At 42.1% G+C, this 16549-nt stretch overlaps 1 protein-coding gene across 5 annotated transcripts in view; it reads right to left on the reverse strand.

The window, feature by feature from the left end:
• Positions 1-16549, reverse strand: part of EPC1 (enhancer of polycomb homolog 1) — a 101961-nt gene that overhangs the window by 15441 nt on the left and 69971 nt on the right. For all 5 annotated transcript variants that reach the window (XR_005779320.1, XM_040434268.1, XM_040434266.1 and 2 more), the window contains 9 exons: positions 14166-14325; positions 10551-10696; positions 10244-10450; positions 8260-8408; positions 6499-6643; positions 4586-4753; positions 3864-3953; positions 3605-3753; positions 3064-3416 (listed from right to left, as the gene is read on the reverse strand). Coding sequence is in view for 4 of the 5 variants with exons in the window: in XM_040434265.1 (XP_040290199.1) it covers positions 3064-3416; positions 3605-3753; positions 3864-3953; positions 4586-4753; positions 6499-6643; positions 8260-8408; positions 10244-10450; positions 10551-10696; positions 14166-14325 (1567 nt within the window). In the remaining variant the exon portion in view is untranslated. The remainder of the gene's footprint in view (positions 1-3063; positions 3417-3604; positions 3754-3863; positions 3954-4585; positions 4754-6498; positions 6644-8259; positions 8409-10243; positions 10451-10550; positions 10697-14165; positions 14326-16549) is intronic.

Here is a 16549-nt window from a genome sequence, read left to right on the forward strand (position 1 = left end):
ATTTCTAAGGGTACTTTGACACTTGCGTTGTTGGATTCCTGCCGGATCCGGCTGACAAAGGCATTGAAACACCAGATCCGTCTCTCTGGTGTCATCTGGAAAAAAATGTTCCGGTATTTTTTTTTTTTATTTTTAAAAGGTCTGCGCATGTGCAGATCGGGAAACCGGATCCGGTTTTCTGGAACACTTAGTACCGGATTAATACAATATGCATTAATACAAATGTTCCGGAAATTTGGCCAATTTGCTGCAGTATTTTCTCCGGCCAAAATACCGCAAGAGGAACTGAACTGAAGACATCCTGATGCATACTGAACGGATTGCTTTCCATTCAGAATGCATTCGGATAAAACTGATGTGTTTTTTCCAGGTATTGAGCCCCTAGGACGGAACTCAATACCGGAAAACTTTAACGTAAGGGAGCATTCACACGACCGTGTTTTTTTTCTGTGTCTGTTCCGCAATTTTTGCGGACAATGCATGGACCCATTCATTTCTATGGGTCCGCAAAAATTGCGGAATGCCTTTCATTGTCACCCGTGTGCTGTACGTTCCGTGTGTCCGTTGCTTTAATTTTAGAACATGTCCTATACTTGGCAGCAAATTGCGGTCCGTGGCCCTATAGAAAGTCATTGGAAATGCATCCGTATGTCATCCGTTTTTAGACAACATTCTAGGAAACCCCATTTTAGTCCCATTTCAGTTTTTTGTGGACCGTGAAAAACAGATGACACACAGAAGCACCACGTCTGTATTATACGGACTTTCGGAACAGAGACGGAAAGATAACTGAAGACATACAGAACACATGGATCCGTGATTTGCGGACCTCAAAACCAAGACGGTCGTGTGAATGCTCCCTAAGTGTGAAAGTACCCTAAGAGGAACAGCAGAGTAAGGGCTTGTTCACACGACTGTTACCTCTCCGTGCCGTTGACCGCAAATTGCGGTCCGCAATGCATGGGCACCGGCCGTGGGGCTGCCGCATGCGGATCGCGACCCCATTCACTTGAATGGGGTCCGCGATCCGCCGTTCCGCAAAAAGATAGAACTTGCTCTATCTTTTTGCAGTTCGGAGGCACGGAACGGAACACACGGAAGCACCCCGTAGTGCTTCCGTAGGGTTCCGTTCCGTGCTTCTGTTCAGCATTTCCGGACCCATTCAAGTGAATGGGTCCGCATGCGGAATGCACACAGCCGGTGCCCCGTTTATTGCAGACCCGCCGTATGCAGGGCGCAATATGACAACGGAGGGGCAACGGGAATGAGCCCTATCAGTACAAAACACAGATGGTCCAGAATTATTTCTTGGGGAATGCAAGTATTTACTAAAACAGACATGTCAGGAGCAAGGCGACAGCTCTTCTCTAAACCTCATAATTGCATGCTCTTGACTCTTGTCCTCTTAGCGGACTTGAACAACCTACAGTGGGAAGAACATGATCCTCAAAATGGTGAGGAATTGAAAATAGTATATATTAGGAAGCTGCATAACTGTTCAGAATACAGTGATTGAGGTTTTTTGTTATATAAGACTGCACAAAATTCCACCCAGCATTTCCAGAATACGTGCTTTTATAAAAATCTATAAATATTGCTCCTGAATGAACTACCAATTTTCAGAGGGCCCTCCAAATAAATAAAATCGAACATACTGATGGGCAGATTTATCAATGCTGGCATTAATTTAGACATCATAAAAATTAGACCAGACAAGCAGAAACTGTTGCAAATTTATCACAGCAGAGGACGCTGGAGACCCATTTGATGCATCTCAAAACCCTTTTCTCCTTGGTTAATTTACTTAACACCAATAAATTGTGCGCCAAATCAATGGGACATTCTATCACTAAATCTGGCGCGTCATAAAAACTCCACATAAACACGCCACCTTTTCTAGACACTTTTCAAAATTGTCTAGTGAAAAAATAAAGTGTCAAACATAATTTGGCACATGGCATGTATGCAGATTTTTTGGCACAGTTTGTGAAATAATTCGGGCTTATCTGCTAAGCATTATTTGCTATTTAGCTCAGTTACAGCAAGCAATTAATGGTCAGTTCAGTAGTGGTCTTGGGCTTTTTCCAAGAGTGAACTATTGACAGTTAGGAGAAGTCATCAATATCAGGTCTGCAGGGATCAGACTCCCAGGACCCCACGCTTGGGTGCAACTACGCAGCTCTGTACACGGTGTACTGGCCTGCCTGGTTACTACAGTGCTGCTCCCATTCAAATGAATTCATGTGAGTGGGAGCAGCACTGCAATAACCAGGCGCGGCCACTACACCCTGTACAAAGCTGTGCAGTTCCAGTGCCTGGTTCAGGTGCAACAGCTCACCAAAACACCTGAGAAGCTAGAATACCAGGAGTTGGATCCCATCAATCTGATATTGGTGACCGATTCTAAGGATGGGTCATTTGGCAATTCCTGGAAACCCCTTTAACACTTAAAGCATAGCCGCTATGATGTTTCCTACAAACTGCACACAAAGTAAAGGAGATTTTGCTCCTTTATCACTTGCTTTCTCTATACAGAATCAGCATGGATGACATTACAGAGAAATATTGAGCAATGTACAAGTCACCATTTGCTGCAGTAGCAGAATATCTGTGTCTCTCTGCTTTTCTCTCAATTCCTACACCCTCTCTCCTCACCATAAAACTATAAGGGCAGCATGTAGTCCGATTCCTTAGTGGGCAGGAAGTTCACCTCATATCCCAAAAAGAATTTAGCAGCGACTTTAATGTGAGTGAACAGTATATAAAGGAGAGAAGGAAAAAGCCTGACAAGTGATAAGATATTTTATAAAAGTTTCTGAGAACCGCCAGTACTAACGATTTAGGAAAGCTTATGACATGTTGCTATGACACGGCAACATTTTTTGAAAATGATAGGGTACCCTTTAAACATAACAATATGCTTCATAAAGTGAGCAAATAGATGCCAGTTTTAGCAAATGGTCTAAAAATTATTATTATTATACAAACTGCTATAATACAAACACATCGATCCCTGGAGGGACATCCCCATGTAAACATAATAAAAGGCAGCAGACCACATACCAAAGTGTGCTGAACCACTGCTACTTTTACTTGATGTCGAGGTACTGCAATTCTGGGTCCCAGGTTGTGCTGTGCCTGTTCGTGTTATACCCTTGTGAAACGTTCTACAGGAAAAGTCAACAATGTCACTGTCATGTAGGGATGTTGTCCGAGGCCTAAAATGGCGCCACCTACATGATTTTATATTGACTAATATCTGGCTGAGGTCTTTAGAGAAACATTTATCCGAGGTATTCGTTTCTGAGGTATTGGCAAATAAGTTGATTGAAGTGTGTTCTGGAGAGGAAAGCATATCAACATCCAATTGACGAAAAGCACTGTTGTAGTCAGAATGCGCTCTGTCAATAAGTACCCTGAAAATGACAAGGAAAAAAGAAAAAAAAAAAAAACCCATTTAGAACAAAAAGAATACTTAACTGCTTAAATATAGTAATCACAGAATACACTTATGTAGATTATTTAAAAAAGTAAAGTATTCTCTTAAAAATATACATACACATTTGTAGCTACAAAACTTGCCAACAAAAAAACACAAACCCACCTTCCTCCACGCCCAACCCGTCTTCGTGCAAACCCAATGCACTTGCGCGGAACAGTGAGGGTAGTGAGGCAGTATCTATAGCGAATGTCTCCTAATCCTCCTTGCTCTGGACTACACCATGGCCAGTTGCCAGTTTGGTCCAAATGTGGCTAAAATAATTATAAAAAAAAAGAAAAAAAAAAAAAAAAAAAAGAGTAGTTAAGACAAAGTAACAAACAATTCAGTAAAAACGAAATAAAACAATGGTCTTCGTACTTACAGCATAATATTGACAGCCAGCTTTCCTACGGAAAGAAAAGGGACCATCTGGATCATTCTCTTCCTCAGCTTCTGATGAACCAGACATGACCTAATAAGACAAAAGGTCTGGTATGAAAACAAAATTAAATCCTGCACATATATATTACACACACACACACACACACACACACACACTTATTCAGATGATACAGCACAGGTAATATACCTTGCCACTTTTAAATCAGATGAAAAAATAAAATAAAACAAAAAACAAACCACACCAGTTTTACTAGTAAAAGATATGCACCCTTAAAGGGGTATACTAGTTACATTAAAGAGGTATTCCCATCTCAGACAATGGGGGCATATCGCCAGGATATGCCCCCATTGTCTAATATGTGCGGGTCCCACCTCTGGGACCCGCACCTACACCGAGAATGGAGCGGGGGGGAAAGGTGGTGGCCGCGGCCAAGTGCTCTCCCCATAGATTGAATGGGAGAGCACTGCGCATGTTTGGCCACCGCTCCCATTTATTTATATGGGGCCAATGAAAATGGCCAGCGCTCAGCTATTTTTGGTAGCCCCATAGAAATGAATGGAGGGCGGCTGCGCATCTTCTGGATAGGGGATAACAATGTAACTGGAATACCCCTTTAACACAAGAGTTCAATGTTGCTAGCATAGTATTGACTATAACCAATAAAAGGCATCCAGTGCTTTAAAACACAACAGCACATATACCTGTGAGAGGGGCTCATCATCAGAGCTTGGAAAGTCATACTGATTCAGATCTTTAGCATTGAACACTGGCAGTGCAGCAGGGCTTGTCTGAGCAGCAGGAGATAAGGGTAAGACTTTGGGCTTCTTCTCATATTTCCGTTTCGGTCGTACAACATCAGATTTCTCTGGCTAAAAGACGTTCAGGAGGAAAAAAAAAAAACTAATAATTAAAATCGAGCAAACAAAGGAATCTATATGGGCATAAAGACTGAGCCTTAATTTCTATGGGACAAGACCCATTTCCATTTTTTCTCGCCACCTTCTAAGAGACAGAACTCTTTCTTCATGTTGTTTTTGAGGGACAAATTGTTCAAATCTTTTAATGACACTACCACCTCATTCTGTGCGCCAGTACAATTACAGTGATACCAAATTAACATTTTCCATTATGCTTTACTACTTTTAAAAATGTAAAACCTTTGAAAAATAAAAAAATTTTTGCATCACCATATTCTAACACCCATTATTTCGGTCTATAGACAGATCTGTAATTTTTATTGCTTCAAAGTTGGGGTACACACAGCTTTTTGGTCACATTTTATTTCAGGAGCAAGGTGACCAACTTAGTTTTTTTTTTCCGTTACAGTGTTCACCATGCGGGATAAATGCTTTTGCTGATAGTTTGAATATGGCGATACAAAATATGTTTATTCCTTAATTATTTTTATACTAGCAGGACCCGGCTTCTCACGGGTATATTTCATGTATTTCATTTAATGTTTGTGCGTCGTTAAAAGATAGACAGTATCCCCCATTACAGTGACCTCTATAGCACCCCGCCCCTCAACAATAACCCTCCAACCCCCCCTCCCCACAGTGCCCTGCCACTTTAAAATGGGACCTCCACAGCAGCCCATCCCCTTAACTTTGACCTTCACAGCAGCCCGCCCCTTTAACAGTGAGTTTCACAGCACCCCACTCCCTTGACAGTGACCTCCTAAGGGGCCCGCCCCCTTAACAGTGACCTTCACAGTACCCCTCTGCCTTAACAGTGACCTCCACAGCTCCCTGACTCTTTAATGCTAGGGCTACACGACAACACGCGACATTTTGTCTCAACAATTTTTATAATGATTGTCTATGGTGATGCATTGCGACGTGCGACTGCGATACGACAGTTGCAAAAAATCCATCCAAGATGGATTTTTCTGCGATTGTCGCATTGCAGCATGTCACACGTCGCAGTGCAACACCATAGACTATCATATAGTTACAGGTACAAATAGGAAATGGGGATTTGAATTTGTAATTCTTTTTAGTACTTTTTAAAAACATTTCATTTTTTTAGCTCCCTTGAGAGACTTGAACATGGAATTGTTTCACTGCTAATACAGTAATAGCATATGAGGATTCTCCATACTACCTATTAAGCGCTGCCTTAGGCAAATGACTGGCAATTTCACAACGGGAATGACGATCAGAGGTCAGACTAACGTCTCAGATGCTGTGGTCAATACCAGTTGCAGCAACTAAAAGGCTAGTTGACCTCTCATCTGCACCCCTGCAGCTAAATCACAGGGTGCCAATTAGTTGCTATGGAAGTCTGGGGCCTTGAAGTATCAAACACTGTGGGGACTGTCAGATGCATTACACAGCAGAACATATGGAGCTGGCTCACATAGTGAGACCTCTCCATGCTCCCCTTGAGCATCTTGGACGTAGTTACATCAAGGTATGCAAGTGGGTTTGCATGTTATCCTGGTTAAAGAGCACCCATTAACTTGCAAAAAATACTTTTTTTTCTGTATGCAAACAAGCAATGTAACCAGTGGATAATTATGCTTTCAGTTACCCATGGCTACCTCCAGGTACATGAATAACTATTAAATTTGTGTTTTATTAGCAATGTATGGTTTACTATAGATCTGTTTTACCTTGTTAATCTTAATCTCTATTGTATCCTGATGTTTAAACGGACTAGAAATAGGGATGATGGGGATGGCATAGGTGGGCTTCAATGGCTGACGTTGTGCCATTACCTCTGACACGATCTCTCCATTATAGTCACCTAGGTTATACCTGCAAGGAGAGAATGAAAGCACTAAATTATATTGTATGAAAGAAGTGAACAAGTATATAATTTCATCAAACAAAATAGAAAATAGTAGACTATGCCATGCAAATGCTAGCCACCTGAGGCAGTTCCCATAGCAGCATTTTAGGAAACTGCCATTTATGTGAACTGCTAATAACGTAGCTTCTGGGCAAAAAATATCCCAAAGGTTGTCAGGAACCCAAAGAATGATGTATCTAAATGTGTCCAAACAGTTTGCTAATGCGTGTTAAACTGAAGTAACAATTAACCCTTGTTTACACACTGCAGTTCCTGCATGTATTTCTCAGTTCAGTGTTCGGATGCATTCCACCAGGCCTATGCGTACTTTGAAAATATGGGACCCAGGAAACTATTGGAACCTAACCAAACTGCTCAAAGTGGTGTGGACAACGCAATCTGCAGGTTATAGAGCAGGAGGAGCTGAGCAGATTGATATACATATATTGATATATATGTATCAATTACATATTTTTCCTGAATCTTTTACACAAAAATATATATAAATCTGCTCAGCTTTTTCTGCTCTGTGCTTGCAGATAGCACTGCATTTTGTGGTGACAGATGCTCTTTAACCCCTTCAAGCACTGTGTAGTTGAGGGAATGTATAGAGCGCGCTGCTGCAGCGAGTCCACTTTATACGCGGCAGGTAGCAGCAGGCACCCGGCCGATTAACAGCGATTGCGGCATCTGTGAGGTAAGGCAGAGGAATGTGGCGCTCTCACAGTGAAATCGCGAGGCTCTGATTGGCTACCTTGGCAGCCCAGACTCTTCTGAAACCTTCCATGGCTGCCATGGTACCCTCCCTGCTTAGATGTGCACAAATCAGAGGGCAGCAGGGAGTGTGTGGAAATCCTATTCACCCTAATAGATCTCTAGGACAAGGGATCAAAAGATCCCAGGTTGTAGCCCTGTGGCACCCCCCCTGAAATGGACAGAGCTGCTGGTCAAAAAAGTGCATTCATTTCTATGGTAGAGCTGGACAGCAGAGTAGAGCTGGATTCACTTTCAACTTTGGCTCAAAAAAGTGCATAAAAACCACAAAAAGCTGTGTTTAAAACACCCTGGAAATTTCCACAATTAAGTATCTAAAGAGGATTTCCCCACAACAAAACATAGATGACAGTAGCAGGTTTCTAGATGCATTAGCTTAGGGTACTTTCACACTAGCGGCAGGACTGATGCGACAGGCTGTTCACCCTGTCGGATCCGTCCTGCCGTCGCTCCGTCCCCATTGATTATAATGGGGATGGGGGTGGAGCTCCGGCGCAGCACGGCAGTGCGTGGTGAGAGGCCGCCGGACTAAAAAGTCGGACATGCAGTACTTTTAGTCCGGCGTGCACTGCCGTGCTGCGCCGAAGCTCCGCCCCCATTATTGTCAATGGGGACGGAGCAGCGGTCCGGCGAAATAGCGGCAGGATGGATCCGACAGGGTGAACAGCCTGTCGGATCCGTCCTGCCGCTAGTGTGAAAGTAGCCTTACTAGCATCAGTCCAGTTCTGCACACGTAACCACAGCCGCACCACCACTAACGTAAAACAAAATCTTTAATAATAAAGACATAAAAAATGAAAATACAGACCTCTTCTCAATTATTTCCAGTGTTAGATGCAGTAATTCGCGCTTGCTTTTTTCCCGTCGTTTAATCATTTCTAGTATCGTCACCGCTCGGCTGAGGTCACGACGTAACTTCAGCATTTTCTCATACGAAGCTTCATCATTCTTTCGATTCTGTGTAAAATAGAGTTGCTGCGTTATGGAAACTGTAACAAAACCTCATTTACAAATACTTTGCTAATGTATGCAGGCGACACTAATCAATGTCTATTAAACCAAGTGTCTGTTTTACCAAAACTGGTATAAAGGAAAACTGGCTTAGTTGCCCAAATCAACCAATGAGATTCCAATTTTCATTTTAGAGCTCATTTGGAAAATGAAAGGTGGAATCTGATTGGCTGTTATGGTCAACTGAGCCAGTTGTCCTTTCCACCAGTTTCGATAAAACTCCCCCTAAGTGTTAACCCCTTAGTGACTGCCAATACGTCAACAGAAGCTCAGCACTCGCATGTAAGCTGGGCTTCTGGTATAACGGCCAAGTTGGCAGAAGCACATATACCAGCCATTTATCCCCTTAGATGCTGTGTGATGCAAAAACATTAAATACACTTTATATATAATATATATATATATTTTTTTATTTTTTATTTATTTAGTATTGCTGTAATTGTACCAACCCAAAGAACAACATTATATTAACAACGCCACAAAATTTACATGGTCAAAACTCAAATGGCAGTGTCGATGTCTTACCCCGCCAAGAAAGAGAGAGTTAATAAAAGTTATTTAATGAGTATTTTTTTTTTTTTTAAACTACAACTTCTCCACAAAAAACCCTCATATGGCTACATCAATAGAAATAAAAAATAAATAAAAATAAAATAATAAAATAAGGATAGTTCGTGGAATGCAACAATGAAAAAAATAAATATGAAACACTGCTTGGTCACCAAGACACACAACAGGCTGGTCACTAAGGGGTTAATTATGGATTAACCAATGTAAACATTTTTTATTGATATTGTCAAAACGCTTGTTTTGTCCCCATTCATTGTCAATGGGGACAAAACTGAACGAAACAGAAAGCACCAAAATGCGATCCGTTCTGTTTGGTTGCGCCCCCATCGCGGACAGAAAAATGCTGCAATCTGTGTTTTTCTGTCCGCAATGTGGTGCAGAGCAAGATGGATCCGTCCTGACACACAATGTACGTCAATGGGCGCGGATCAGTTTTCTCTGGCACAATAGAAAACGGATCCGTCCCCCTTTGACTTTCAATGGTGTTCATGACGGATACGTCATGGCTATAGAAGACATAATACAACCGGATCCATTCATGATGGAAGCATGCGGTTGTATTATTTTAACGGAAGCACTTTTGCAGATCCATGACGGATCCACAAAAACGCTAATGTGAAAGTAGTCTTACAAAGCAAAGCAGCAAACATTTAAAGGGCTATACCTTGAAAATTGATATAGGAGTCGCATTGCACAATGCATGTCCTGCCTTCTGTATTGAACGTAACTCTCTAGCAGCACTTTTAAGCTATTTGGCAAGACTACCTAAATGTAGTCTACATAGAGGAAAACAAACTTACTGGGAATGCATTTCTCCTTACTCTTGCATTACAATTTAAAAGGTAACCTGCAGAAGCAGCTTAGCAGATTGATATATAGCTTTGCTGGTGATGAGGAATTCAGCAAAACCTGCAGCAATTTATTCATTCAATTGTATGCTCTGAGCTTAGTAATCAGGTGTACAGTCCTATCAGTTGTGAAGGGAAGGCTGTCAGAGATAGCTGGCAACCACTGATAAGCCTTACTTGTCTACTGACCTCAGAAAGGACAGACATCTTAACGAATAATTTACAAGTTTTGCTGAATCGTTTCCCACAAAACTACGCTGCCTGCAGATTGCATTGCATGTTCATGGTGACAGGTTCTCTATATAATTTTACGTTAATGGTTTCTAAATCACTGCATAGAACCACAAATTCACTTTTACTTACTTTCCTTGTCTGCATCTTCTCCGTACGTCTTCTGAAAGCGACGTAAGGGTCACTGGTGCTTGATCCATCCCGCTTCTCCTGTTTCACTGCTGGTATAAGGGAGGAGCCACGACAGTTTTTCCGTTTTTTGATCCAATAGTCGTAAACTTCTGTGATCAAGTCATCATCTTCCTTCAGCAACAGTTTAGCCTCTTGGAGATTAACTGGCTGGAGTAAAAAACAAAACAAACAAAAAAAAAAAGAAGTTTTTAGACATGTACACAAAATCAAAGCATCAGAGTAGAAGGAAAGACATCACATCACTTACCTGCTGTCCACTGCCTTTCTCTAATCGGTCAATCATCTCTTCAAATTGAAGAGGAGAAATCTCAATCTTCTTCTTAAGCTTGTTTACAAAAACCTCGTCTTCAGAATCAATGTCATAATCCGGCTGCTCTGCATCCAAACTAAAAGCTGAAGAAGGATATGCCAGTGTAAGAACATATCGATTTTCCCAATGACTATTCTTTCACAGCAACTTGTGCTTTTGATGTCACACAATACAGACCGAAATGGAAATCGGAGCCAAATATAGATGTTAACTCAAATCGTTAAAAACCTCAAATACTAAAACTCACATCAGCAACCTGAACTCGCTCCCTCCCCAAGGCTGCAGGGAATTCCATGTGTGTATACATCCATCTATACATACACAATCTTTATCTCCTTCTCATCATAAATCACCCGTGTGTCCCAAAATTTAATGTTTTTAGCCTTGTACAACCCATAGTAAGGAACACCTGCCCGTAACTTTATATAACTGCAACCATTAATGGGGTTGTCTGACTTCTTCTGCAAATGGCAGTTATCATGTAGATAAAGGCACTTACTAGTTTGGCTCATTTTCACATCACATTTTGCACTTCTCGTTTCCAAGGTTACGACGACATTGTAATCCAGCATCAACGGCCGTGCTTGCACACTAGGAAAAAGTATCGGCCTGTGTGCTCCTATGGTCCCCGCCACCAGGAAGGCCGGCACTTTTATAGCGTGCAGTGATCGTATCTAGTGTTGAGTGAACTTGTGTTTTTAAGTTTGGCGTACAATGTTCGGGATATCGAAGAAGTTATGGTCCGTGGTCAAAACTAGCAGTGTATAATGTGATGTAAAAATCCCTGAGGAAAACCACAAACTATTGGTCCCTATGGAATCCAAACTATGCAAGTACTATACCAAACTGAACTGTCCCTTATTTATAGATCTTCTCCAATGTAACGATATCAATAATTTTATCAAAAATTATATATCTGAATAACTAACCCTTTATTAAAGATCAATGTATGTATATTCTAACATGAATGTATGGGTGTGTGTATATATATTATATATATATATATATATATATATATATATATATATATATATATATATACACACACACAGGTATTATAGTGACAAATTATTCTTCATATTTACATCATTCACTAATACTCTACAATTTAACTCCTCAAATTTACAAATAACGACAATGCCAAGAAACTGTTCTAAAAGTTCCTGTTTATTGACCCATTATTCATTTATTACATGAAAAGAAAGTAATGTAAATGTAACCTTAAAATATATTATAAGCCAATAAAAATTTACGGATTAGAAAAATAAAATAAAATAATGAATCCAGCCAGCAAAGAAGGCAATAAGGACAATCACAATACATTAGTAAGGCCTCTTTCACACTTGCGTTGTCCGGATCCGGCGTGCACTCCACTTGCCGGAATTACACTCCGGATCCGGAAAAACGCAAGTGTACTGAAAGCATTTGAAGACGGAACCGTCTTCAAAATGCTTTCAGTGTTACTATGGCACCCAGGACGCTATTAAAGTCCTGGTTGCCATAGTAGGAGCGGGGAGCGGGGGAGCAGTATACTTACAGTCCGTGCGGCTCCCGGGGCGCTCCAGAATGACGTCAGAGCGCCCCATGCGCATGGATGACGTGATCCATGTGATCACATCATCCATGCGCGTGGGGCGCCCTGACATCACTCTGGAGCGCCCGGGGAGCCGCACCGACGGTAAGTATACTGCTCCCCCGCTCCCCACTACACTTTACCATGGCTGCCAGGACTTTAGTGTCCTGGCAGGCATGGTAACCATTCAGAAAAAGCTAAATGTCGGGTCCGGCAATGCGCCGAAACGACGTTTAGCTTAAGGCCGGATCCGGATCAATGTCTTTCAATGGGCATTAATTCCGGATCCGGCCTTGCGGCAAGTGTTCCGGATTTTTGGCCGGAGCAAAAAGCGCAGCATGCTGCGGTATTTTCTCCGGCCAAAAAACGTTCCGTTCCGGAACTGAAGACATCCTGATGCATCCTGAACGGATTTCACTCCATTCAGAATGCATTGGGATAATCCTGATCAGGATTCTTCCGGCATAGAGCCCCGACGACGGAACTCTATGCCGGAAGACAAGAACGCAGGTGTGAAAGAGCCCTAAGTGCCTTGAATTAACTTTCTCTACATGATAAATGCCTTTTGCTTAAGGCCCCCTGCACACGAACGTGTGCGCCCCGCAAAATGCGGGCCGCAATGCACGAACAGTCCGTGGGACAGCCACAGCGAATCGCTGACACATTCACTTGAATGGGTCCGCGATCCGGCCGTTCCGCAAAAAGATAGGACAGTGCTTCCGTAGGGTTCCGTTCCTTGCTTCCGTTCCGTACCATTCCGCATCTCCGGACCCATTCAAGTGAATGGGTCCGCATCCGTGATGCGGAATGCCCACAGAACGGCACCTGTGTATTGCAGATCTGCAAATGCGGTCCGCAATATGGCAACGGGAAGCACGCGTTCGTTTAAAGGGGTTATCCAATATCATAAACAGCCCCCCCATGTGCCGGGCCCCTCACAGGTAATATACCGTTTTTTTCGCCCCATAAGATGCACTTTTTCCCCCCAAACTGGGGGGGAAATGCCCCTGCGTCCTATGGGGCGAATACTAATGAGCGCTTCCATTATGGAAGCGCTCATTAGTACTGGAGGACCAGGAAGTGGTGAAGGCTCTGTACTCACCGCTTCCTGGTCCTCAGCTGTGCAGAGCATGAGGGCGCTCTGTGATCTCACACTGTGCGCACCAGTTCACAGCACAGCCGACAGCAGGAGGAAGAAAATCGCGCTGGAGAAAAGGAGCGGCGGCGTCCAGGAGCAGGAGAGGTAAGTGGTTTATTTATTTTGTTATCTAAGGCTGGGGGCTTCTGAATAATGGCTGGGGGGGGGCCGATATAGATATAGAACCCTATGAATTTGTAAAGCGCTGCGGAATATGGTGGCGCTATATAAATACATTTTATTATTATTACATATGATTGGGGGCTGATCATATGTGGCTGGGGGCTGATATGAGACATGGAGGACTGTGAGCTGAGGTCCGATTAATATTGGGGGTCTGACCTGAGGTGTAATGAAAAATATTTTTTTATTATTGTCCTCCTCTAAAACCTAGGTGTGTCTTATAGGCTGAAAAATATGGTACTTACCGCGGTCCCCGCACTGCCGCTTTTCCCTGTACACAGCTGAAAACATCCGGTTTCGGGGCCGAGCCTCTCTAGAGTCGCGGGGGCTCTTCACCGTCTGCCACTGGCTGCTCCCCTTCCCGACACAGGACGTTTTCATCCATGTACAGGGAGAAGAAGCAGCAGCGGTGGTGCGGGGACCAGGAGCGGCACAGGAAGCAGGGATCCGGGTAAGTATATTACCTGTGAGGGGCCTGGCAGTTTATGATATTGGATAACCCCTTTAAGTGAAATTTTAAACATTTATTTACTTGTAAAAGGCTAAATCAAATTAACAGAACTTACTTGCAACTAACTTCAGCTCCAAAATGTAGTCAGTAAGAAAGCACATTGAAAATGAACGTCATCTGACAATATGATTAGAGTGCACTACTTACGCTGTAGGTGAATGAGCTGCTTTGGCATCTTAAATTCCCCTGGGTACACAGATTCATAGTAAGCGATGTTACTTTCTGCCTCTGGGACTGGAATAACCATGTTATCCCGCTTCTCTCCATATACCTGCAGTGCTGAAATGGCTCGCTGGAGATGATGTTCCTGGGAACAGAACAGGTAACATTTATTACCAAATTCTTTACCAAGCACAATTTACAATCGCGCCCGGCGCAGACATTATATATGAAGTCTCTTTGCATAGCTAAAAATGTGATCATTGATAGGTCAGCAGTTCTAATTAAAGGGGTTGTGCCACTAATATAAATGTATTCTGCCCAATAGAAATCCCTCTTACATCACTTTCCCCAAATACCACCATTTACCAAAACTGCCCTATTCAAAAGTCATTAGATCCTACTATTGCAGCCTGTGGCAAACCTGTTTTGATATTCACATGCTGCAGGTTACATCCTGCATTGGACGCACAGGAATCATTGGTGAGAACAAGGGGCGTGGTTAGTGTCACATGATCTGATGTCAGGACACATCTCACTGCCCTAAGGCATGATGGGACAGTGGCCACATGACAAATCAAAAGTCAGATAAGAGAAAACTGTAAATGAATTTGAAAAAAAGAATATAAAAATCCAAGGAGGATCGGGAGCTTGAGTATATATATATATATATATATATATATATATATATATATATATATATATATATATAGTGCATGTCACCATCTATTCTGCAAGACACCAGCAGGTTTTGCCTGGGACTCTAAAACGGTTTGTCCCACCTTGGACATTTATGTGCCTAGAAGTGGGATTGCACGTATTCTGTGGATATATGCTGTAAATGTCCAAATGGGACAAACTCTTTTAAACATTTCTATCAAGCAAAATAAACAACTATTTTTGTGTGGTTTACCTTGGCCTGTACTAAACCATCATGGCCCGTACATGTACAGAGGCTGCATGTACAGCTAGCACAGGGTTTTCTTTCATTGTCATACACAATGCACACATATTTGGGATTGCTACGCCAACTTTTGGGTTAAATAGTTAATTTAACTATCTTAAAACTGCATAAGGAAATGGGGGAAGTGATGTATTTTCTCCTGTTTCTGATAATTTATCATCTGAATTGGACCTACAAAATTAACCGATATCTACTCCAGTGTCAAAGGAGGAACATGTGACTGGCAATAAGGCCGATCACGGACATTAATGTGATCAATTGGTTCCATGGCTCCACCTGTGGTGCTGCAGTGTATGGGACAAGCGATTTAAGGCCCCTTGCAGACGAGCGTGTCCGGATTATGTCCGGGTGCGTTCAGTGAAACCTTCGCGATATTCTAGTCCCCTAAAGGAGTAAAAAAGTAGTTTAAAAAAATAAAACTAAATAAAAACTCAAATCACTCCCATGACATTAAAAGTATATAAACAATATAAAAAATAAAGATCATTCGCATCACCCGTACTATTAAAATATAAAAAGGTATCACGCTTTGTTTACTGGTATAATGTGAATTGCGTTATGGATTCCATTACCACTGACCATAACGCAACTCTATGTCTGAATGCATAATGGAATGCCTTTCACCTTTTACCAGTAAACGAAGTGTGAATGAATTTCTTAATGTGAAAATTCGCTCATCTCTAATGGCAATGCAAAGGCATTTTTCCCCCAAAGTTTTTTTTTTTCTCTCCCAGTATTAAACATAAGAAAAACCATGTAAATGTGGTATCAATGTAACTGGACAGACCCAGAAAATTAAGGGAACAGGCCATAAAACTGTGCTTCCCACCACATTGTATGCAATATGAAATGAAGACATTAGAAAGTGTACGTTGTCCCACAAAATACAAGCCCTTATATGGCTATGTGAAAGGGGGGGGGGGGGGGGGGGGGGGGAGTTATGGCTCTGGGAAAGCAGGGAGTAAAAATGAAAACACAAAAATCGCAAGATCTTGAAGGGGTTAATATAAAGGAGAATGTGTTATCTGCCACTGCCACATCCTCTTCTGCTGGGTAACATTCACATACTAAGGTAATGCCCTACTACACAGGGAAAACAATTCTAAAAACAAACATTCACTGGAGGACATTTAAAATTGCCAAACAACATATTGTAAAGTCGAGGTATTCACAGCCGAGGACTGTTACCACGGTGGTAAGGCTGGGATCACACTGCGCTGTAGCCCACCACTAGGCTTTCCGTCAAGGAATACATTTGAATATCTTTATTTAAACTTCTAGTACAACAGGTTTATTCACTCACAGACGTTCATTTTCCTCAATAAATAAATGACAGTCAATTTTGGTCTCTTTTTTTATTTATTTGGTTCTCTTTACCTACTTTAAGGACTTGTGTGACAATCTGATG

This window comes from Bufo bufo, chromosome 5 (genome assembly GCF_905171765.1).
Source record: "Bufo bufo chromosome 5, aBufBuf1.1, whole genome shotgun sequence".
Lineage (NCBI taxonomy): Eukaryota > Metazoa > Chordata > Amphibia > Anura > Bufonidae > Bufo > Bufo bufo.